The following is a 23,476-nucleotide window of genomic DNA, read 5'->3' on the forward strand; positions in this document are numbered from 1 at the left end:
AGCTTCATGGGTAAATCCATTTTCATCAACTTTTTGTTAATATTTTGACTTCTTTGTTTCCACTGCTCGAGCAATATCGATTTGTCTACTGGAGAGCAAAATGTATTCCTTATTTCCTTGCATGGATAAGAGGCATAATCACTACTTGGCATATATTTTTTGATGTACCCTCAGTCAATTTAGTTTCGTTTACTTAGTGGAAGTCTCAATTTATACTAAGATATCAAATTGGTATCCTGTTTTTCCTGAAATTCATCTTATACTTTTTTATTGTTCCACATGAAATCACTACTTGGCTGCTTAGTTATTGTGAGAAACAAGAAACTATGTTTTCTGTATGAGTATCTTTTCCACTATAGCATAGGTAACAAGATCTGCTTTTTTCTCCTTTTCTGATAAAATTTAATAGTCTGGAAGGCAGGATTGGTTGATTGGATTTCCAAAATTTGTTTCCATTTTTTTGTTTGACAAGAAAAAAGTATAAAAGCTCAGAAAAAGGAGTTCAAGCAAAAGAGGGAACACTGTCCATTAAAATCAAAGCAGGGATTATCCCAATTTCTTTGAATCTCACAGTCTAGTGATCCTTTAAATCCCCCGTTGTCTTAGCCCATAATAATTTTGCTGTCAATAACTTATGAGCTTGATCATGTGAAACTGGCATAATCTTGGATGATTATTATCTATCTGATTTTGTTACATTTCTTGATTCTAACTCCCAATTACAGAACTGGACTAGTATATACTATATAGTCTTATTTTGCTGTTTCAAAGACAATTTGTCTGCCATGTCTGCTGTTCTGTTCTGCTGCTGCTGTTCTGCCATGTCTGCTGCTCTTCTGTTCTGCTGCTACTCTTCTGCTGTTCTGCCATGTCTGCTGCTGCTGTGTCTGCTGTTCTGCTGTGTCTCTGCTGTTCTGCTGTGTTCATGATTCATGATCCTGGGATGATCCTGGAAGACATTACTTTGCTTCTTAGTCTTGATAGCTGATCAAAGATGATCCTGAGATGATTTTGGAAGATTTATTATTTTGCTTGTTACATTTCTAGTCTCAATGCTACAGTACAGTTTTAGGACTTTGTTAGACTTCATATATGCTTGTAGCAAAATAGCACAACCATTTTTAGTGTAGGCTTTTGTGAGGCTAAGGACCTAGTTGGGCAGGAAGATTTCCCAACTATTTGTATGTAATTGCTTCCAAAACTCGTAACATGATCAACTTTTAGATGTTTCAATATATCCCCCTTTTTTTTTATCATGTCTTGCTACCAAATATTACATACGAGTATATAGATTGTAACTTAATACTCTCTTTCTTTTAATCAAATGTTACATGTAATATGAACTATGAAGTACATGATTAATCATACTTCATAGTTCATACTACTTGATTTTTCTGTTTTCAGCTGTCAGTGTGCTTATCATGCTGAGCAGTTGGTAAGCCACTTCTCATAGTCACCAACTCAGATGTCTGAAAGCAAACATGACACCAAGTAAAGTTTTGATTACTAACGGTTTGTAAACGGTTCGATTTAGAAGCGGTTTGGTTCATAAACGGTTCGGTTTATAACCAGTTCGGTTTACAATCAGTTCGGTTTTTAAATGGTTCGGTGCAAACGGTTCAGTGTAAGCGGTTTTTTGCCAGTTTAAACGGTTTCGGGTTGGAACCGGTTTCGGTTTAGATACGGTTCGGTTCTTTTTCGGTTCAGTTTTCATTCAGTTCGGTTTATATTCGGTTCGGTTTGTTAACGGGTTCGGTTCTTAAACGGTTTACCATTACTCGGGTCGATTCGGTTTCGGGTTTACTAAAATACGGTTCAGGTCGGTTTTCGGTTTTCGATTCGGTTTTTAATCGGTTCGGTTCTCATTTGGGTCGGTCGGTTTCGGGCAGTTAAACGGTTTCGGTTTGAAATTTGACAGCACTACCTGTTAGGGATAAAAGCTTTGATATTTAATGTTTAGTGACATGCTAGGGTTTGTTATTAATCTTGTTAGTGTCATGCCTAGGATCTTGCTATTATTATTATGCATTATTGAGATTATTATGATGATGATGATTGTGATTATTTTATGTTGCTTGATATATATTGTTTTTATTGCTTGAGCACGCCCTCTCTTGCAGGATTAAAGGGAATTTGTACTTGAAATCACGCTTAATAAGATAATTAATAATCTTGTTTAGGCTAATATGATTATAATTCAAGTGATCGCCAATAATAGATTTGTTTGTGCATTAAATTCAACCAACATAGATTAAACAGGTTTAGGGTTAACCTATTGATTGTATGTTAGTCAGAAAGCGCACATGAATACGAGAAGAATAAAGTAAAGGCCTATCTTTAGGGCAAGTTCAATCTCTTTTAGGTTGGATTTGTACCTTCATCCCCGAACTTCCAGTCATGGTTCCAGACCTATTGGAGTTAACGATCTTTTGGATCGTTAAGGGGTGTAACCTTTACCCTGTGAACGGTTTAAAAGTTCCTAAAACTTGTTGGCGACTCTTTTACTCTAGCTTCCTTCCGTTTGGACGCCACCATGCTTAAGTGTATGATCACAGTGGGGCTCAAGTGTGGGATGCTTCAAATATTCCCTATAGTTTTTTGGCCACTCTGCTGGGGAGGATTTCTATTTTAATTCCTAAAATTTATTTTGGCAATGATTTAGAATGAGTGGATGAGACTCGAAAAGTTCTAAGTATTTCATGTGAGTAATTTTGATTAACATTGTGGTATATGCATAAAAAGGTCCGCATTGGAAAGACCATCCGAAATGCGTCAAAAACATTGGATTTTTACACGTAGGAAATTAGGGAAATATCTTTCACAACTAAAGTCGAAATAACGCTACCAAAAAAACTGGAAAACTCAAGAATAGAAAGCTGCCGAGGCATGTAGGAATTAGCGCTGAGAAAAAAGCGCCATCGCCAAGCGATGGCTCTATTGCCTGGCGACAGTTCTATCGTTTGGCGACAGACGCTATTTTCTCGCGCTGAATTCTTCCAATACCGAACCAAAAATCTACCTTCTTGTTTCGATTAGTTTCTAGTACTGTTTACTCGATTTTACTTCCTGATTGAGTTTTTTCCTTTTTTCTAAAACCCATATGTGTTCTACATATGGCCATAACCCTCTGGGAATTCACGCTCCATCTACCCAATCGAACGCTCCTGTAACGAAAGGTACATCCGAGTTTGTTGAATTCACCAAATCATAGAAGCGAGTTTAACTCGAGGGGTCCCATCCACTCGCGCCAACCCTTCCAAAGGTAAGGCTTCCGCACGGTGCATCCGGACTCATAACCATGGACCCTCTTTGACTAACCCATATCCTGAACTTTAGAGAACTAGAGCCATGGTTAGGTTGCAAACTCATTGCATCATATTGTGACTATTTGACTACTTGTGCATTATTTGTTTGTGCATAACCTATATGTGTTTTCACTAACCGTTTGTTTGACCTGTGAATGAGTTTGAATGAACTAATTAATGACTAAAGGACTTTGCTAAATTAATTAATTAATTAATTAATATAAATGATTAAAGTCTAAATAAATTGATCGAACTTGACTTAGTACGACTTTAGGCTTGTCCCTTTAGAGTAAAATACTGGAAACGGTCTCTGACCAATGTTCCGGAAATGGTGCAGAGGTTTGGACTATAGCGCCACGCGCTAGTAATTAGCGCCAGGCGACAATGTCATCTGGCGCTGGCCCTTAGCGTTTGGTGACAGCCCTTTTGCTCCGGCGACAGTCCATGTTTTTGCTCGAGTCCTCGCGACGAGTCTAATTAATCAGTTTGCTTAAACGGTTTAATTAGTTTATTAATGACATTAATCATGTTTAGTCCTTAATTAAGTCTAGTCACATAGTCTAGTCACATGGTCATGACAAGAGTCAAAACATGTCACTTACACTCATTAATCTTAGCACACACTTTGTGAATATGTCACCGTGACCATGTCTTAGGTTTATGCATGAGTCGATTTTTTCCGTCATTTTAGTTGGGAGTACATTCTATTCCTAATTCTTTCATATCTCTCCATCTACATCGTCTTTCCATTCTCTACATGCTTTCTCCATATCACAACCTTCATTCTTCCTACCACATTCCATCTACTGCATGTTGAATAGAGTTTGAGTCAAATAATTAACAAAAGGTATCCATAACTTCCCTTTTCACAGCACTTGGTCAAAGAGAGAAGGGAGATTAATCAAGGACAACACCTTTGTTCAAGTACTACTTTTTGAAAAACCAGTTAGTCGGAAAAGAAAAGCTAAGAAGATAATGGCGTCTCAGGAAGAAGTTAACGAACTTAGGAAAGACGTGGCCAACTTAACTGAATTGATGAAGGCTATGGCTCTTCAAATCAATGACCCTGTGAAGCAACAACAAATGGAGCTCATGCAAGAAAGCTTGAGCAAACTATCCAATGACTATAGATTCCAGGGCATTAGCTCACAAGGGGTCTCAGTGGACAAGGAGCTTCTTCCGCAGAAGTTCAATGCCAATGACATCCCTAAGTTTAAGTCAACTAACAATCCTTCTTTCCACCTAAGGGCCTTTGAAACTATAATGAATATTAAAGGGATTGATAGGAAAGTCTTTCATTCTTTGTTTTCTTCATCTCTTGAAACCGTTTGTCAACAATGGTTATTTTCCCTTGACAAAGAAAAAACCTCTACTTAGGACGGAATAGTAAACGCTTTCATTGATAGATATAAGTGCAACATTTAAGTTGAAACAGACCATAGACAACTTGAGATGCTAAAGCAAAAGGAAAATGAAGGGTTCACCTTTTTCTTTAACAAGTGGAGAGAAACTTCTGCTAATATGGTCGAGGTCCTTATTGGAAAGGAGTCTGTAAGGGTGTTCATTAAGAACCTTCAAGACAAGTATTCGAAGCATTTGAAATATCAACATAATTTGAATACTTTCAAGGCCGTCTACGACATAGGTATTGAAATCGAAGATGACCTTGCAAAGCAAAAAGCTACTAACAATAGCAACAACAGTGGCTGGAAAGGAAAGAAGAACGACAATCCTTCTTCTTCTGAAAACACCCACTCTAGCAACAACGTTAGTACCTTTGATCTCAATGAAGTCTTAGCCATGGATAACCAAGGATCTAAAAAGCAATTAAGGAAAGAGTTCACTCCTATTGGGATGAGCTATGATACTGCCTTCGATCGACTCCATGCCAAGGGACTCATTACTCCCATTGGACCTATTCAAGATCCCGCACCTGAGAAGAGATTGCCTAGTTGGAACCCAGATGCACATTGCAAGTACCATCAAGGTAGGGGTCATACTACTGAGAGCTGTTGGAAGCTAAAAGAGGCCATCCAACATTTGATCGATAATAACAAGCTTCCCATACCTCCAGCTGGCAAGAAGAGCAAGTAATGATAAAACACAAGACAAGAGGCGAGCTTCAACGACAAGATTTCGTGACCTCTTTTTCTATTTCTGTTATTCATCCCTTCCCCCAATAAGTCTAGCATAGGCACCTTTCCTTAGAATTTATTTTGTAGGATTTTTCTTCCTTTCCTTTTAATAAAATGAGCATTTATTTTCTTGCATATGATTATCGCATTGCATTGAAAAAAAAAATTCATGTCGAACTAAGCATAAGGTATACCAATGATTCGAGGCACCCCTTGTAGCCTATTATATCACCTTTCATCTTTCACCTTTCAAATATACAATCGCTTCTTGTCAAACCACTTTGAGCCTCGCCTAATGATAGACCTTTATTTTTTCAACCCACATCTACTTAACCTTGGGATGGGACGGTGTGCAACTTATGCAATTTTAAAAGCTTGAGTAATTTCAAAAAATTAAAATAAGCAAAAATAATAAAAGTGTGCAAAAGGGCAAGTGTTCCAATGTATTTGATATGAACATCTCTTTGATATGAACACGTCTCAGATTGCGTCTCTTATCGAGTGCTCGGTACCGTGCCTGAGAAACATGAATGCCAAGTGAGTGATAGACCACATGATCGGGATTGCCCACACTTATAAAAAAAATAATTGGATAAAAATAAAAAAATGCAAAAGCAAAAAAGAGAGAGCAAAATATAAACAAAAAAGAGTTAAAAAGTGAGAAACCTCGAGCATACAAATACAAAAATTCAAAAGCAAGGTTGCACACCTTAGGGGCTTATCTAGGGTCTTGAGCCTTTATCCCCTTCTTCTTTAACCTTTAGCCTAACCACGTTACAACCCTCAAAAAACCTCTTTGAGGTATACACACACTTGTGCGAGGTTTGGCTAGAGCTACGTTCGGCCTAATTCCTAACAGACACGTAGGCAACCTCACAAGGAGGTGCGGCCGTAATAAAACGCATTCATTTATATATACATTCATGCGTAATCATATCAAGGGATCTCCTATGCTCATCCCTATCTACTTAGAGCTAGACTTGGGGGCTTGATCCTTACATCGTTAGCTTACCTAGCCTAAGAGCCACCATCATTTGACTCTTCTTGAAATAATATTTTTCCATACCGTTAGCCTTTGCAGCCTAGCTTTAGTGTCACTTTCACACACATCATAGATACATAGACAAATAATCCTCCCCATAGGAACCCTTTTTCATGAAATCTTAACACAACCATGAAGCACGCCTTGTCATATCAAGATCACTCACTCATCATTGCATCACAAAGTATGAAGTACTTAGCCTCCGCGCCTAAGTTACCCAAATACTTTCATCATCGAGTCAACAATAGGATGAACTAATATTTGCACTATGAGATACAATGTCGACGCATGCATTTGACTAAACTCGTTCAACATGCATCGTCAAACACTTCACTTCTTCCCTTTTGTGTCTTTCTTTTTCGGGAGAAAGTCGGTACCCTCCACAAAAATGAAGGAAATTTTTTAGCTTTTCTGCATTTTGAGTCAAACACATCACAACACAATGCACACACGAGTCATGTACACATTGAGTAATGTCTTGTTATCACATTGAGTTAAGTCTACGCACACGAGTCGATTTGAGTACATCGAGTTACACGTCGAGTCAGGCAATAGCATTAAATCACATAAGAGTCACACACATGTCAAAACACATTGAGTCAACCACAAGTCAGCGAATCACCTTAGGTCAACCCTAAGAAAATCACCAGCAAAGTCTTTTGGCAATCTTTTGATTTTACAGGATACAACCATTCAGCAAAGCTCCTGTTTGCAGCTAACCGAACGATCTCAACAAACATTCAAGAATTCAAAGCTCTTTTGTTCAGAGACACGTGGACATTCCTATCAAAGCTCTTTTGTTCAGAGACGTGTGGACATTCTTTTCAAGCTCCATTGTTCAGAGAAGAGTGAACAATTCTCAAGATGCTCCATTGTTCATAGACAAGTGAACATTCCTCAAAAAAGAAGCTCTATTGTTCAGAGACGAGTGAACATCAACGGCGGTGAAGCACTAGCAAACTGAGGATCAACAAGCGGGGATCTTTGACAATTTTCCCTAGGATATGGAGGATTGTCAAAAAAAATATAAGATGGCTACAAACAGAGTTATCTTCGATGATTTTCCCTAGGATGTGGAAAATTGTCATAAACAGTAGAAGATCGCTACAAGCGAAGCAATCTTCGATGGTGTTCCCTAGGATGTGGAAGATTGTCACAGCGAAAATTGAAGACCGCTACAAGCGGAGCGGTCTTCAGGCGGTGTCCCCTAGCTTGTGGAGGTCGTCACAACAACAATGCAGCAATAAAATCGATTACTCTAGAGACGTGTGCTTGACGGTGCAAGATACGCGTTTCTTAACTCTTTTATCTATTTTAACTAACGCTAGTTTGCAGGTATCGGCGTTACAAGAATGATTTACGATCGCAGAACATTCCGAATCATTCTCCGTCCCTATCACTACTTTGAATTTCCTTTTCGAAACTTGCGTTTCTCCAAACTCAGTCAAAGTGGGGGCTTCTGTAGACACCCAAATGTGTCTCCCCAAAACCAAACCCAGTGATGAATACTTTTCATGTCATTTGATTATCGAGCAAAGTGAAAGTGTGGAAAGTCTAGTGATGTGAATGTTTTTATTAAAATATCTCTCTTTCTGTTTTTGAAAATATTTCTTTTTACACTCTATTTATGAAAATAGCTAGTCCAATTTAGTTTGGTCCATGATAAGGGTCCAATAATAATGTAGTTGGATTGGGCTCGAAAAGAGCTTTCCAACGATGTATTATAAGCCCAATTCCGATGAATAATGAGGAAGTTATGTCCAAAATACTAAATTGGGCCCGAAATGAATTTTATATGCGGCCCAATGATCTAGAGGAGGGCCTATTAATTATTATTCCTAAAGTTATTAGGATTGATTTTAATTTTCTAGAATATTTAGAAGGTTCTTTTTAATTCTAATAACATTAGGATTAATAATTATATTTTAAAGAGTTTTATTTGGAATAAAATATGTGATTTGTTACAAACCTGATTTTAATCTGATAAACACGGAATTTGCTGCTTAATCATATTAAGAAGAGGATTCCGTACAAAAGCGCGTTTTATCTTTTAATTAGCGCCAAACGACAATGTATGTCGCTAGGCGTTAATCCTGTCGCCTGGCGCTGATGTCTGTCACCTGGCGACAAATGCCGGTTTTATTCTGAATAGAACTTGATTTGTTTCCAGACTATTTTTCTATAAATAGGGTCCTACACCTCCGTTTTCCATCATCAATAATCAACAATTAACAATCATCAAGAATTCACAACCATCATCTCTCTCTATTCTCTCTCTAAAAGCTAGAAGCTTTCTCTCTCTCTATTCTTTTTCTAAACCTTCCCTCTTACAAAATTCTTCATACATTAGTTCTAGACACACCTAGCCAAGTTCGAAATTGCCTTCGCCCTAGACGTGAAAGGTTTAATATTTCTGAGGGTTTGGTCCCAAATCCCTATTTCAATTATTTAAATTAATTGTTTGATTTATTATTTTCCTTGAAGTTTCTAACGCGTGTATTTTGTTATTAGAAAGAGATACGAGACATCCAAGTAAGTAATTTAATTATTCTTTTGATATAGAAAGCATGCTTTGATTATTTTGATTCCTAGTATCATGTTAGGATGTCTTTATGATTCCTAGTATCATGTTTAGGGTAACTAATATTTCTGATATTATGCATGTTTAGGATGCTTCCTATTCTTTTCTAATATCATGTTAGTATCATGTTAGGGACAAAAGCTTTGATATTTAATGTTTAGTGTGACATGCTAGGGTTTGTTATTAATCTTGTTAGTATCATGCCTAGGATCTTGCTATTATTATTATGCGTTATTGAGATTATTATGATGATGATGATTGTGATTATTTTATGTTGCTTGATTTATATTGTTTTTATTGCTTGATCACGCCTTCTCTTGCAGGATTAAAGGGAATTTGTACTTGAAATCACGCTTAATAAGATAATTAATAATCTTGTTTAGGCTAATATGATTATAATTCAAGTGATCGCCAATAATAGATTTGTTTGTGCATTAAATTCAACCAACATAGATTAAACAGGTTTAGGGTTAACCTATTGATTGTATGTTAGTCAGAAAGCGCACATGAATACGAGAAGAATAAAGTAGAGGCCTATTTTTAGGGCAAGTTCAATCTCTTTTAGGTTGTATTTGTACCTTCATCCCCGAACTTCCAGTCATGGTTCCAGACCTATTGGAGTTAACGATCTCCTGGATCGTTAAGGGGTGTAACCTTCACCCTGTGAACGGTTTACAAGTTCCTAAAACTTGTTGGCGACTCTTTTACTCTAGAATCCTTCCCTTTGGACGCCACCATGCTTAAGTGTATGATCACAGTGGGGCTCAAGTGTGGGATGCTTTAAATATTTCCTACACTTACGATCCGACACGACGAATTAATCCGGAAGGGATTAATGAGTTTCTCGAGTATTATGAACATAGACGTCGGATATCGAGCTAGGAACGTCGAAAGCGAGCGTCGCAAGTCGAGTCGAATTAATAAATCGACGAGACGTAAAATAATCAAACAACACGACATATTAGGCTAACACACACTGCCGCAAGCACTAAGCAGTTAGCTAGGGCTTGCGTACTTGCAAGGGCACTTGCGGGCTGCTAGCAAGGCATGCTGGCAACCCGCATCAGCAGCCAAACAGCGCACAGAAGCCTTGCGAGCTTGCGGTGCGTGCTGGCTGGCCGAGGCCTAGTAGCGTACAAAGCAGCCTTGTGGGCTTGCGGTGCGTGCTGGCAGGCAAAGCCTAGCAGCGCACTAGCAGCCCGCATGGCTTGCGTGTGGCTGCAAGACCCAACCAAGTCAAAAGGGGCCTTGACCGGTTTTCCTTGGTGACCAAGGAGGTTGATCGGTCATGCCCTCTTATGATTGGTGGGTTTGGTGGCTTGGGGATCAAGGAGACCATGTGGTCCTCCTTGTGGTCCTTACCTAACCACTCCCATGTGTGTGCCAAGTGTTGTTTGATTATTTGCCTTGCAATTTAATTTAATTTAGAATTAAATTAATTGTTTATTTTTCTCACATTATCATTTCTCCCACATGTAAAGATGATGAGAATTTGGAGAGGCCTTTGCCTATAAATACTAACCTTAGAAGTTAGGATTATTCACTTGAGTAAGAACTCAATAAGGCATCTCCACTAGAGAGAAAACCTTAAAATTCACTAATTACTCGAGTAGTGTTTTGGTCCGCCTTGGCTAACCTCCAAGTAAGAGACCAGTCGGGGTCGTGCTGTGGGTGGATATCATCGGAGGCCGTTGCGCTTGTGAGGCTTAGCTTTCTCAAGTAAGAGCTCCGTTGGTCGAGCGAAACACGCATCAAGGGTAATTTAGTTTTTTCTCTAATCTTGTTATTTATGTCTTTTGGTTGTATTAATTGTGAGTTTTTCCTTGGGCTCGGGTTTTATTTCCGCGGTGAGTTAGACTCATCGAAATCCAACAAGCTTTGCTTTTGAAACCGGATTTGGGGTACAACTTATACCAAAAAGTTGCATATTTCATTTATAGAGCCCAAATGTTAAGATATTATTCCATAATTACACGTGCTTGGTTGATAGTAGTCTTAGGATGAGTGACCTCCTACAACAAAGTTGTCATGGTGTGCATGAGTGAGGATAAAATTAAATGCGTTGGAAGAACTTTTGTTGGTTTTGTAGGGATAATGTCAATCCCTGACGAGCACTTGGTAACTACCCTACTACCATAGGTGGTTGGGGTGTTATAAATGGTATATCAGAGTAACCTTACGACCACGTATTGAGGTCAATCGCCTAGCGAGGGAGGTCATGGGTGACGTTCTAGGAAGTTTCCTATGATGCATAAGAGTAAGGACAAAATGCATTTGAAGAACTTGTATTGGTTTGTAGGGCTAGTTGGATGCACATTTGCTAGCTACCTTAGGTGGTAGGGGTGAGTGGACAAAAGAGCATGTCATTGATTACATCAACATTAGCATGCTCCAAATTTGGAGTGTAAATAACGCATGATTGAAATCTCTATTGTTGAGATGTGCATTAACGAGATAAATTGAGATTTATGTTCGTTGTATCCTATGGGGTATAAAGTTTAGATCTTTCAATCAATTATATCAAAAAGAATAAAGGGATGTCTTTAGATTAGGGAAGTGAAAGAAAAAGAGTGCTACAAAGTAACAAGTCCTCAAAAAATTCAACTAAGGAGACATTGTTTCTGACTCTCTGACTACTAGTTCGGCGACCACAAAGATTTCAAGAAAGAAGGAAGAAAATAAGGGCTCATTTTTAAATTTTGCTAAGAAAGATAAGTCTACCTTGAAGGAACTTCAGGCTTAAAAATACCCTTTGCTAATCGAACATTTCGATTATTCTTGAATAACCTAACCCTTGATACCCATTTACTCAGCTCGTAGCAACCTCAGCATGTCACCAGCCCATTTTAATTGGTTGTCAATCCATGTGTCACTTTTTTATTGGTTTAATTTTTTTATTTATTTTAATTTAAATTATATTATTACTTTTATCCTTCTGAATTTACTAATTAATATTTTTTTTTAAAAAAAACCTCCCCTATTTTCTCTCTCCTCCCCTCCAATAGTAGATTGATAGTACAATATTACCTTCCCCTTTTTTTCTTCCGTTCCTTGATCTCCACCAGAAAATCATCTCTTTCCTCCATGTCTGTCTAAATCCCATATCTTATCCTCCACAGCTCCACCAAAATGCCTATTTTCACTGGATAACTTAACGATGATAATGGTTTCTTTATCATCTTTTATTAGATTTCTTTTATATATTTTTTGTTGCTAAATTTCAAGGAACTTTGAGAAATATTTATTGAGAAAGAAGAAATTATGAAGAGAGAGAGAGAGCTAAGAACGGGTGATGATGAAGAAGGGGAGGGCTAGGTTCAAGGTTGGTCGCGCTATTTCATATCCTTAAAAAGAGAATTAAAGTAGTTTTTTTTTTTTTTTTTTTTTTTTTTTTTTTTTTTTTGGTGGTGGAATGGGCAAATGGTGTTGGTGGTGGTCAAAAGGTGTAAGTGGAGGTTTTAGTGATGGAGTGGACAAAAAGGTGTAGGTGGTTGTCAAAAGTCAAAACCTCATAGTATGCTTCAATGGATGCGGCTCAGATGTTGGTTATGGTGGTGGTTGGAAGGTGGCTTTGGTGTTTGGAGGGTGCTATGGGCGTTAGGAGGGGTGGTGAGGTGGTTATTTGGTAAGGTGGCAAAGGTGGTGTTTGGTGATGGCATGGGAAGGTAATGGGGGTGGTGTTGGTGGTGATGGGTTTTATTTTAGGGAATAAAAATAAGAAATTGATTAAACTTAAAAATGAGGGAAAAAAAAAATCTAGGATTCTAGGTAATCGGTCATCAAGATTCGTTATGAGATAATACCCTTCAAGGTCGGATTATTCTAGAATAATCTAAAGATTGGATTATTTTCACACAATCAACAAAAGGGTTGGATTTTTCTAAAGCAATGTTTATATGGCTCTTATTTGCAAAGGGAGATATTAGTTGTTGATATTGTTAGCAGATAATTATAAGTGTGGTTTCTTATTGTCTATCATGATTTCATAAGCTTGAAATGGCAATAAAAATTACAAACTAGCAAAAAGGTCATATCTCATATGTTACAAATAATTGGCCCAAAAAAGAATGATCTAAGAAAACTTGAGATGATCGTTACACTACAAGTTACATAACACTCGCTGATCTACTAAATCAACGAATTTGGCCATGCTGGCTAATCTCATCTCCTCATTCCACGTTGTCGTTCTCGTTTCCTGAAGCGTTCAAGCATAAGCTCATCTGTTGCTGCGAGCCTTCTCCCAGCTGGTTCTGCACCACTGTCACTGGGCCTTGAACCCGCTCCACGATCCTCTGTTCCTCTATCCTTGTACAGCTCTGGATGATCTGCAAAAAATCCAGCCAGTTTTGCTTAGAAAAGTTCTTTCAAACTAAATAATGACAGCAATTATACAAGAACATTTTAAGGAAAGGGCTTTTGGCTCCTGTCTCAACCAAGGCGAAAAAAGATATTGTTTTTAAAAAAGCTCTATTACTCTTCAACAGAGTTACAGGGGAAAAAAACCACTGAATTAACTCCACAGTGTGAAAACCCTAAATCCAAAAAACAAGAAAATAAACCACATTATCAATAACAGAAGTGGTGGTGACAAACCTCTCCTAAGTTTTTCAGCATAATCTTTCCCACGCTGGAAATAATCAGCATTGTGATTCAAAGAATTGGTTGATTCTTTCTTGGTCTGACCTGTATATCTCTTTTCATGCAGAAGCTTTTTGGCTGCTTCAGTTTCCTCGATATTTTTCAACTTAAACCTGCAATTAGAAAATGAGTCACACATAAGATGATGCTGTTTTCCAGATGGACAAGGTATTTGGAGAATAGAGTTAACATACTCAATAGGAAGCTGTATTTCTGCAATACCAGTTGTCCACTGAGTAGAGCTTTCTTCCGAATTTCTCTTTTTCACCTAACCAGGCAGAATTGAGATGAATGATATTGTTACAGATTTCTCATTAATTTTCTCTGCTAAATGACAATGGTTGTGAAAACATTGAAATCACAATTCCATTCAATCAAACGTTTGCAGGAGCACACATTATACATCTTCTGTTTTACAAAATGAAACTGTCCTACAAGTAAAGTTTGGAAGCAGATGCAAGTCATGCAATACTTCTAAAATTACCTCATTTAATAGCCGCAGATAACCAAGATTATCCTGCTAAATACCCATTGCCATCTAACTAAAACATCAAGTTACCACTTCAATCAATATATATAACCACACGCATTGAATTACCCAACTTATCAAACAAACCTACTGACTTATCTTATCAATTCACAACCACTGATTTCCAATGATGCACGGGTACGCCCACCTCCTGCCGTTTCCGTACCAGGGACGTATCGGGGACGGGCACGGTACGGGTACGTCCCCAAGTCGTACCCTTGAAAAGTGGTACGGGAAGAAAATTTGTGGACGGCTTGAAGCACCTTCAGAAACATTTCAGGGACAGATCACCTCCATTTCTGACGTCCCCAATAGAAGCCCAACCCACTTTTTTTTTTTTTTTAAAACACCCCAATTTTACTTACCTGATTTTGATTTCTTGAAATCCCTAAAAATTGAAGAAGCCACATACAATATTGCGACCCACGATTCCTTAGAGGCGACCACTTGCAGAGGACACTAGTGGTCGGCGATCTCCAAGCAGCCATTACTGAACCTTGATGAGGAAGAAGATGGTTTTTTTTTTTTTTTTTTTTTTTAAAAAAAAAAACTAAATTATTTAATTATCTAACATTTCAATTGGTGAAAGGTAAAGTAGCTGTAATTGCCATTTTTCGTCCCCGTATCCATATTCGTTTTTGTACCCGTATCCATTTCTGTGCAACCTAGCTGATTTCTACATCTTCAACCTCCAACCATTTTAATTTTAATTACCAAAACACCATCACCCATTATTTCATCATTAACCCACCAGGCCAACACTTGTTTCATTCTCTCTCCTCCCATGGGACTTTCACAAAGAAACCTAAACACCACCAAAGCTATCTCCAAAATTGAACATCAAACCACAACCACCATCATCTACATGTTTTTTCCATTGCCACAATGAAAACTAACAACACAACATCAGTTTCCAATTGGCCCTTAATTTTCTCCTATGTTAATCGGACACGGCTAAAATTGCGAAGTGTCCGTGTCAACACAGACAAATACACGGGACACGTGCCCGACCCTTCATTGTGCACTCGGACATTTCCATTAAAAGTGGAGAGGAAAAAAGAGGAGAAACTTGAAAGAAAAACACATCTTGTTCAAAGACCACCACTACTATAGAGAAGATGGGGAGAAGAAGACTGTAATATTGGGAGAATTTACCAAGGAAAGAATTAAAATAAAAACATAAGGTTGGACGTAATGAAAATTTTAAAGCTTTTTTAATATATAAATTATTTACATAAATTTAAGTAACGTATTGAAGTGTCCTCGTACCCGTATCCAAATATCAGACAAATTCCCTGTGTCCTAAAATTTTGGAACTTGCCGAATCAGAAACTTGGACATGTATTTGTGTCTGACACCCGTTCCCAAATCCATGTAACATAAATTTTCTCTCTCGCATTTTCTCACTCCTCTCTTTCTCTCATGCACACACAATGAAGTGAATCAAGACCTATTCTTATAAGTATCTATCTTTATTACTTTATTTATGTATTCTCTTGGTTTTGCCTTACTCTTAAAGTGGGGCCAAGGTTTAACATGTAAGTATTATTATTGATTTTTATCTTGTATTAGTATTAGTTATGGGATGTTGGGCTTTCAAAGTTATACTTCATATTGTTAATTAGTGGGCCATCAAGGTTCACTAATTATTATTATTAAGGCTTTCTTATTTAGTTTGTTGGCGAGGCAGGCAAGTTAGATTTATATTTCTTATATATTAGTCATGTGTCAACAATTAAACTGGGACATGTATGAAATAAAAGTAGATTGTTCAGCTTTTGCTTGAAGAGAACTTTATCAAGTTCCCAATTAGTTTTTAATCTTTAGGATCATTGCTCCTAAGATTAATCTTAAAAGGCATTGCCTTTGTAGGACTATCCTTCAATTTTCCACCATTAAACCCCTTCAATCCTGCCATTCATCAAAAGGTCATGAAAATTTCATCCGTTGAAAATCCAAGCAACCCACAACGCCGGTAGCGACCCAAGCAACCCAGGTGAAGCACCTTAGGTATCCAGTGGCAGAAGTTTGCTATTACTGTAAATTTCATATTTATGTTTGCCATCATTGTAAAAATAAGGTTTAATAAGATTTGACTAGGGTATAAAGTAACGTTGAATAAGTTCGGATAAGTTCACATGTAAGCAACAATAAGTTGAAAATAATTGACCTAAGATGTCCAGTAACTTAATAATCTAATCATTGTTGAGGATGATGGGAAAACTCAAAAAGGATTCGGGGAGATTTTTTTAAAGTTTACTTGCATAGCCTAAAGTTGGAAGTAAAGTAGATGTGAATTATTGCAGATTTGAAGTATTGGGAGTTGGGAGTAGGAACAAGAGAGCTTTGATGAATGAGTTGGGCTTTATGTGCATAACAAGCAATTAATTAAAATGCTACCATTAAAGCGAAAGAAACAGAGACAGATTTGAAAGTTTGAATTAAGAGAGTTTTGATGAATGAGTTGGGGTTTATGTGCATAACAAGCAATTAATTAAAATGCTTCCATTAAAGCGAAAGAAACAGAGACAGATTTGAAAGTTTGAATTAAGAGAGTTTTGATGAATGAGTTGGGGTTTATGTGCAGTTAATTAATTAATGTTAGTTTTTATTGTTGGCTGGTTGCTGCTGCTAATATATAAAAAAAAAAAATCTTAATGTTAATTTTCATGGGTAATTGTAATCTCTAATTTGCTATTCTGCATTTTTGCGTGTTACACTGTTACTCTGTTAGACTGTATTGCTTTTATTCTTGAGAATAATTATTACAAATGTGCTTTTAGCGGGTCTGGTCATCGCCGTATTGTTAATTACCCGAAAAAGCGGATACCCGCTATTAGGGATGTTTGTGGCTTCATGTGTTGTAATTGAAATTTTTTGGATTTTAATGACCTCTGACAGAAATTAGATTAAATTGATAGCCTGCTTTTCTGATTTTAGGTTACTGCCATGACTTCTTCCTCAAATCAACCTCTAAAATTGTCCTCCTGGTAAAATGAAACTGGGCCTGAAAGAAAAAATAAACTTGATGGAATCTTCCATTTTCTACAAACTTGTAAAAATTAATAACTTCAAAGAATCAAGTGCGACTTTGATTCTTGCTTTAGCACGCTCATTTGATGGGGAAAACTCATTTAATTTCACTGGACATCTTAGGTCAATTCTTTTCAACTTATTGTTGCTTACATGTGAACTTATCCGAACTTATTCAACGCTACTTTATACCCTAGTCAAAACTTATTAAACCTTATTTTTGCTTATTTAAGCCACTTAAATTTTAAGTGAACTTTGTTTGTTATAAAAACAAAGATAAGGCGAAAAGAGCACATCCTCCGCTGAAATTTCTTTCTTTTTAACTTAGAATTGTGATTAACATTAAGATTAATTAAAGATGCCCCATAATCTTTGAGTTGACAGCATTATCTGACCTACATATAGTACATCACAGTAAGCAGTACATCAAAAAACTGCAGATAGATTCTGCAGGAATCTACTGAGAACAAGAAAATATTTGTACAGATATTTGTCATAGCTTCAAATAATAGAATCCTAAACTTTCACTACCATATTAAGCTTACAACTCTGAATGAGATACCAATGAACACATACTAATGCATACTGCATCATTTTTCAATTTACATGTCCATGCAACAAGCCAACAATACATAGAGGTTATCATAAATTTCATGTGCTTATCATAAATTGTCGGGGCGTGTAGAGCAAAAAAAACATCCACATCAGATTAACAAAGAACACTATAGGATAGACCACTTTTATTGTGCTTCTAAGCAAGAAAATTTAATACCTTACAAGTTACAACAAAGAGAAGATATTATATGTTAAAAAATAAAGAACAAGAAGGTAAATGAAAACAATTGCAAAGATACAACAAGACTACAAGCTGTAACAACCAGTTAATAAATCCTAAACAGACAAAATATGATAGCAGATGATGCAATAGGAAAGATTGATAAATTGCCAAGGGAAGGCCACCAAAATATTTTATTAGCCACAACTCAGAATACAGATAAGAAGTTCACATACTTTTAAATGATCCGGAATCTTGTATAACTCTTCTTCAGCAAGAGTCAATTCACTCTCAGATTGTTCTATTGCAGCAAGTTCCTTGCCTCTTTTCTTGGCTACCTCTTGGTCGATATACTTTAACCTGTTGTTTGACAGTAAGCAAGGCTGAGAATGTGTCTTTTTAAAATATATGTAGACTATTGAGAACCTGGGAGATATGCTCCCCATAAAGACAAGCATTAAATCGAGGTTTTATAACTTTAATCAAGGTTAAAGGTTTTGTTTTTATCAAGGTTTTATAACTTTTATCAACAAACTCCATAATTGCAAAACTAATAACAATCAAATATTGAAATACAAAACAAATGAATGCAAGCATGTTAGAAAAACAAAGATGTCAAAGTACATACTTACATGAAAAGGAACACTAACTCTAATGTGTACTTGCATGCTCAAATCTAGAAAGCAGTCTGAATTAAATGAAGTGGGAAAAGAGACGAGACAGGTAACATACATATTGGGGTCTTCAATCATGACAGCAGTTTCTTGTGCAAACGTATCCTGCAAAACTAACTCTTCTTTATCTCCATCAGCCTCGACTTTTTCGCCTATCTTTGTCGCTTCATTAGATGACTGTGGAATCGAATTAGCAGGGATTCCAGATCTCCTCTCCCTCTGCTTTTGTAGCAATTTCACCTCCTCTAATGCCAACCTACTCAAATCAACACTTGCAAGTCAAACCTTAGAATAGAGAAACGGCAACATGCTTGAAGAGAAATACTCCCTCCTGCCCATAGTGACTTATTACAGGAATACGAAATAACATATAAATACTGCCCAACAAAGGCGGAACGAATTGTAATTAACATTGTTTTCATTCTTACAATTCTCATCATCTAATTTCCCACTCAAACCAACAATGTGAATGCATACGCAAGTAATCCAAAATGTTCGGGACATCATAAGATGAAATTAACACTGCACTTACTCCTACAAACATAATCATCTTCTAATTTCTAAGCTAATAGGCCTTCACATAATGTTTCAAAATGCGCAAACATACAAAGTAATTAACCAACAAATGCAAAATATATACAGTAAAAACAAGGTACGGAATGATGAATAGTAGCACCTTCTATCTTCCTCGTCATCTGAAACATTGTCTGCCGCTTCATCCTCAACTTTCCTTTTCCGGAAATTCTTTGGCATGTTAATAAATCACAACAACTTTACACCAGGAATTATTGCGGAAACTAGCGCACTTGCCTTGATCACCGATTTGAACACTGAAACAAAAAATTGAGATGAATTTGTCTAGAAGTATTGATTTGGAAGCAGTGAAAAAAAATCTAAAATCGACTCTAATATTGAATTGAAGTGAACAAAACAATTAAAAATACAAAGCTAAGAATTGGAGCATAGAAAACACTAATTTGATTCTAAAATTTACCATAAAATAGAGAAATTGAGAGAGGAGAAATACCTAATTTACAGACGGGAGAAAGAGAATGCAGCAGAGGAAGAAGATGAAGTTGTCGTAGAAACAGAGAAGGAAAATGGTTGGCAGAGAAGATTGAGAGCGTAGGAATTGAGTGATATAGGAAGGAAGCAATGGTGGATTTGTCGCCGGCAGGAGTGCTGTGCTTACTGATGAAATTGCTGGGTGTGCGTCGTTAACAAGAAAGGCCAGTAAAAGGAGCATTGAATTACGAGACTTGTCAAGAGTTGGGGATAGATGCTGCGCGAGTTAGACATTAGTACAAAATAAGAAAATTTTGTACAAAACTATCCCAGGCTGATTTGTAAACAACTACATTTATTTTTTTTATTTTTTTATTTTTTAATTTTGTTTACAACTACTAATAAGATGGCAAATATTTGTCTAGAATTACTCATAAACAGTTTCCGTCCAATTGAGCTATTTGTGGGGCTAACTCTTAGGTTTCCCACTCAATTCTCTACTCGTTCATTACTTTTCCTATAAAGTCATCCAAAAATCTAAATTCAACTCAAATTTTCACTAAATTAGGTAATATTTTAATCTATTGCTTTAATTCTTGTTCAATTTAATTGGTTTAGGGTTCTTAATTTACTTCAATAAACATAATTAGGGATTCAATTTAGGGTTTAGGGCTTCAATTCAGTTTGAGGATTTTAAATTCTAGGGTTTATGGCTTGAATTGAATTAGGGGTTTTGCTTATTTCGTCAATTAAAAATTTAGGGTTCTAATTTAAGCAATAAAAAATTAGGGTTTTCCACATGTTCAACAATTTATAATTTAAAGACCACGAATTTCACAGTAATTACTACAATTTACCTCGTTCATCCCCGTTTTCGTTGAGTATTTTTCTACATTTAATTTACTTTAGCCTTTCCTTTAACCATTGACAATTTCACCCTTTGACATGGAATTATCTAAAGCAGCAAGAACATGAAGAGGAAAGAGAAAGACAACAACAAAAAAAGGATTATAGGCCCTGTTAATTTTCCAAAAAGGGGGTGAATATGGAGATTTACTTAGGTTAGTTTAAGATGGTGAATGGTGGAAGGTAAAAGAAAAGGAGGGAAAATGGAGGGAAAGTATAAGGAAGATAGAGATATTTGAGGAGGGAAGTTATTTGGGTGGGAACCGTAAGAGTAGGCCCCACAAACGACTCAATTGGACGGAAACCGTTAATAGGTAGTGCTAGACAAACTTTTGCAATCTTACGAGTAGTTCTAAACAATATTTTTGAAAACGGATAGTTGTTCACAAAACAGTCTATTTTAGGGTAGTTCTACACAAAATTTCTGCAAAATAACGATAGTGAGTGGCTTTTAGAAAGTTCAGCATAAGAAAACGGGTTATGTTTTTCAATTTTTTCACATCTAAGGACTCGATAGGCCGATACTTCTTTATTTCACCTTCAAGACATGTGGTTGACTTTTCAGCCATTTAACTCACCTTTAACTCATTGGACTATTGGAGTGAAATAAAAACTTAGGTCCTTAAAAATATTTGAATGTCATTGTAATATCCCGTATTTTTATAAGTATTTTTAATTTAAAGAGTATTTCACAAAGTATTTAAATAAGTTGAAATCAATTATTTATGGGGTTTTATTAATTTAAAGAGTTTTATTAAAAGTCTAATTTATTTATTTGATAATTTTGGAAACACTTTATTTTTATAATTTAAAAATATTGGGGCATATGATTTTATAAAAGGTAATTTTGAAAGTCAACGATATTTAAATGAAAGTCAAATTTTAGTTGGAATAGGAAAGGTATTATTAAGGTAGGAAAGGAATTTTAGGTAGAAGGGTTTTTGACATATGAGCAAAAATCAAACTTTGCCCAAGATGGAAAAATACCCAAAGGTAACTCTCTCTCCTCTTATTTTCTATTTCTCTCTCTTATTTCCCCCCTCCCCTTTTTTTTAACACCACCACACACACACCATCACCGGTGGCCGGCTGCCACCACCACCACCACAGCCGGCCACCGCCAGCCGCCAGCACAGCGCGGCAGCAGCAGCAGCAGCCGCAGCCGCAGGGGGGAGGTGGCGCCGACCACCCTCCCCCTTCTTCTCCCTTTTTCGTGCACTCATATAAAAAAATTATTCTTTTTGTTTTAATACTTAATCTAATTATTAATTTTGGGTTTTGTGATGATTTTATGATGTTTGATTATAAATAATGAATATAAATTTTCAGATTTGGTTTTGAAATAAAAAGCCCCAAATTGAAAACCCTAGGTTTCTAAATTATTGTATATTGATGGAAATTGATTATGAGTGGTTTAAATTATTGAAATAGGTGTTTTAAAACATATTTACAGCAAGTTTTGATGATTTAATAAAGCTAGAAATTTTGTTAGTAAGCCATAATTAAGTTTCTTGAAGGGATTTTTGAGTACCCGTTAATTGGGATTAAAATAAAGGGTTTTAAATTAAATTTCGGCTTATTTTTTTAAATAATTTATGAGTGAATTAAGTAGTGTATATATTGCTGGAAATTTGTGTGGAGTAGATATTAACGTCTCTTTGTAATTTTGGATTGTAGGAGATTTCCAAGTGAGTGATATTGTGTAGTCGTGGCGATTTTGAGATCGTATTCAAGATACGTTCGCATACTTGGTATTTATTTGATGATGTAGGAACATGCTAGGCTTGAATAATTAATTGCAAGTAGTATCATGATAGGTATTGATTGGAATTTGTTATTTGGTTGATGTTGGTAATTGAATTATGAAGCATGAATTATTTGTGATGGATTGGTGATTGGAAATAATTATGTTGGCATGTTGAATATGAACCACACTTTTATTATTGGCATGATTGGAAGCATGTTTCATTAAACTAAATGTTTAATTTGTTTTGGAATATTGAAAGGGAATTTATTATACTTCATATAATATTTATTGATGCTTTAAGCTGGGAATGGAGTTATTAAGTGTCTTAGTACACAGGAATGCATTATATTGCGTTGCCTATGTGCACTTAAGATGTTTATAACACCGAGGGATAGGATTTGCAGCGCATTATGTGTTTAAGGTGTCTTTGACACCGAGGTAGATTAAAAAGGATTCAACATTAAAAGTTATGTGGTCACTCATTATTCAAGAATTAATTTGGTATGATTGATTGCATGTATAATTATAATGTTTGATTATGTTATGGTTTGAGAGTCATCACCAAGTTGAATAACATGTAAAACAACGTAAAGTGAAAGAGATTACGCACCAAAACTCTTGGAACGTATATACCTCGAGTATGAACATATGGGGGGGAGTTATGGGGTTTTATATTTAACCATAACTTCTACTGGGAGTACAGGACGCTGTATTTTCCTTTTATTATCATTAAGTATAGGACGTCCGTCTTTTATTATCATTAAGCGCAGGACGTCTGTCACTTCATGTGACATTTGCCTACCTTGTTAGCTCCCGGTGTAGTTTACCTCAATCTATTTGGGGCAGGGATTTGGTTGGAAACCCGTTCGATGCGTAATTAAATTAAGTGGACATTGTTATTTGTCTAGTTACATGTTGAGTGTCTTGAATGCTTGTTACAGGTGCAACTAGGTAAGTTGTGTGATTGATAGGATGAAAGCATGCTAGTGTGTTTCATTACGCTTATGTACTCAGCTTTGCCGATTGTGTGTTTATATGTTTGTTTGGCCTTGTCTTTACCTTGGCCCTACGACGACCCATTTCTAATGGCGAGTAGTGGGGACAAG

The 23,476-nt window shown here is 36.5% G+C and overlaps 1 protein-coding gene across 1 annotated transcript; it reads right to left on the reverse strand.

Moving 5' to 3' along the window:
• Positions 1–13,024: 13,024 nt before the first annotated feature.
• LOC145587784 (protein COP1 SUPPRESSOR 2-like) lies at positions 13,025–19,909 on the reverse strand. Its single transcript, XM_081644459.1, has 7 exons — positions 19,740–19,909; positions 19,389–19,542; positions 18,771–18,968; positions 18,275–18,398; positions 13,896–13,969; positions 13,657–13,814; positions 13,025–13,388 (listed from the first exon to the last, which is right to left on the reverse strand). Exons 2-7 carry the CDS (start codon positions 19,463–19,465, stop codon positions 13,225–13,227), a joined length of 795 nt encoding a protein of 264 aa, XP_081500585.1. The 5' UTR covers positions 19,466–19,542; positions 19,740–19,909; the 3' UTR covers positions 13,025–13,224.
• Between the last annotated feature and the right edge of the window lie 3,567 nt (positions 19,910–23,476).

Source organism: Chenopodium album, chromosome 17 (genome assembly GCF_948465745.1).
Source record: "Chenopodium album chromosome 17, dcCheAlbu1.1, whole genome shotgun sequence".
NCBI classification, from domain to species: Eukaryota; Viridiplantae; Streptophyta; class Magnoliopsida; order Caryophyllales; family Amaranthaceae; genus Chenopodium; species Chenopodium album.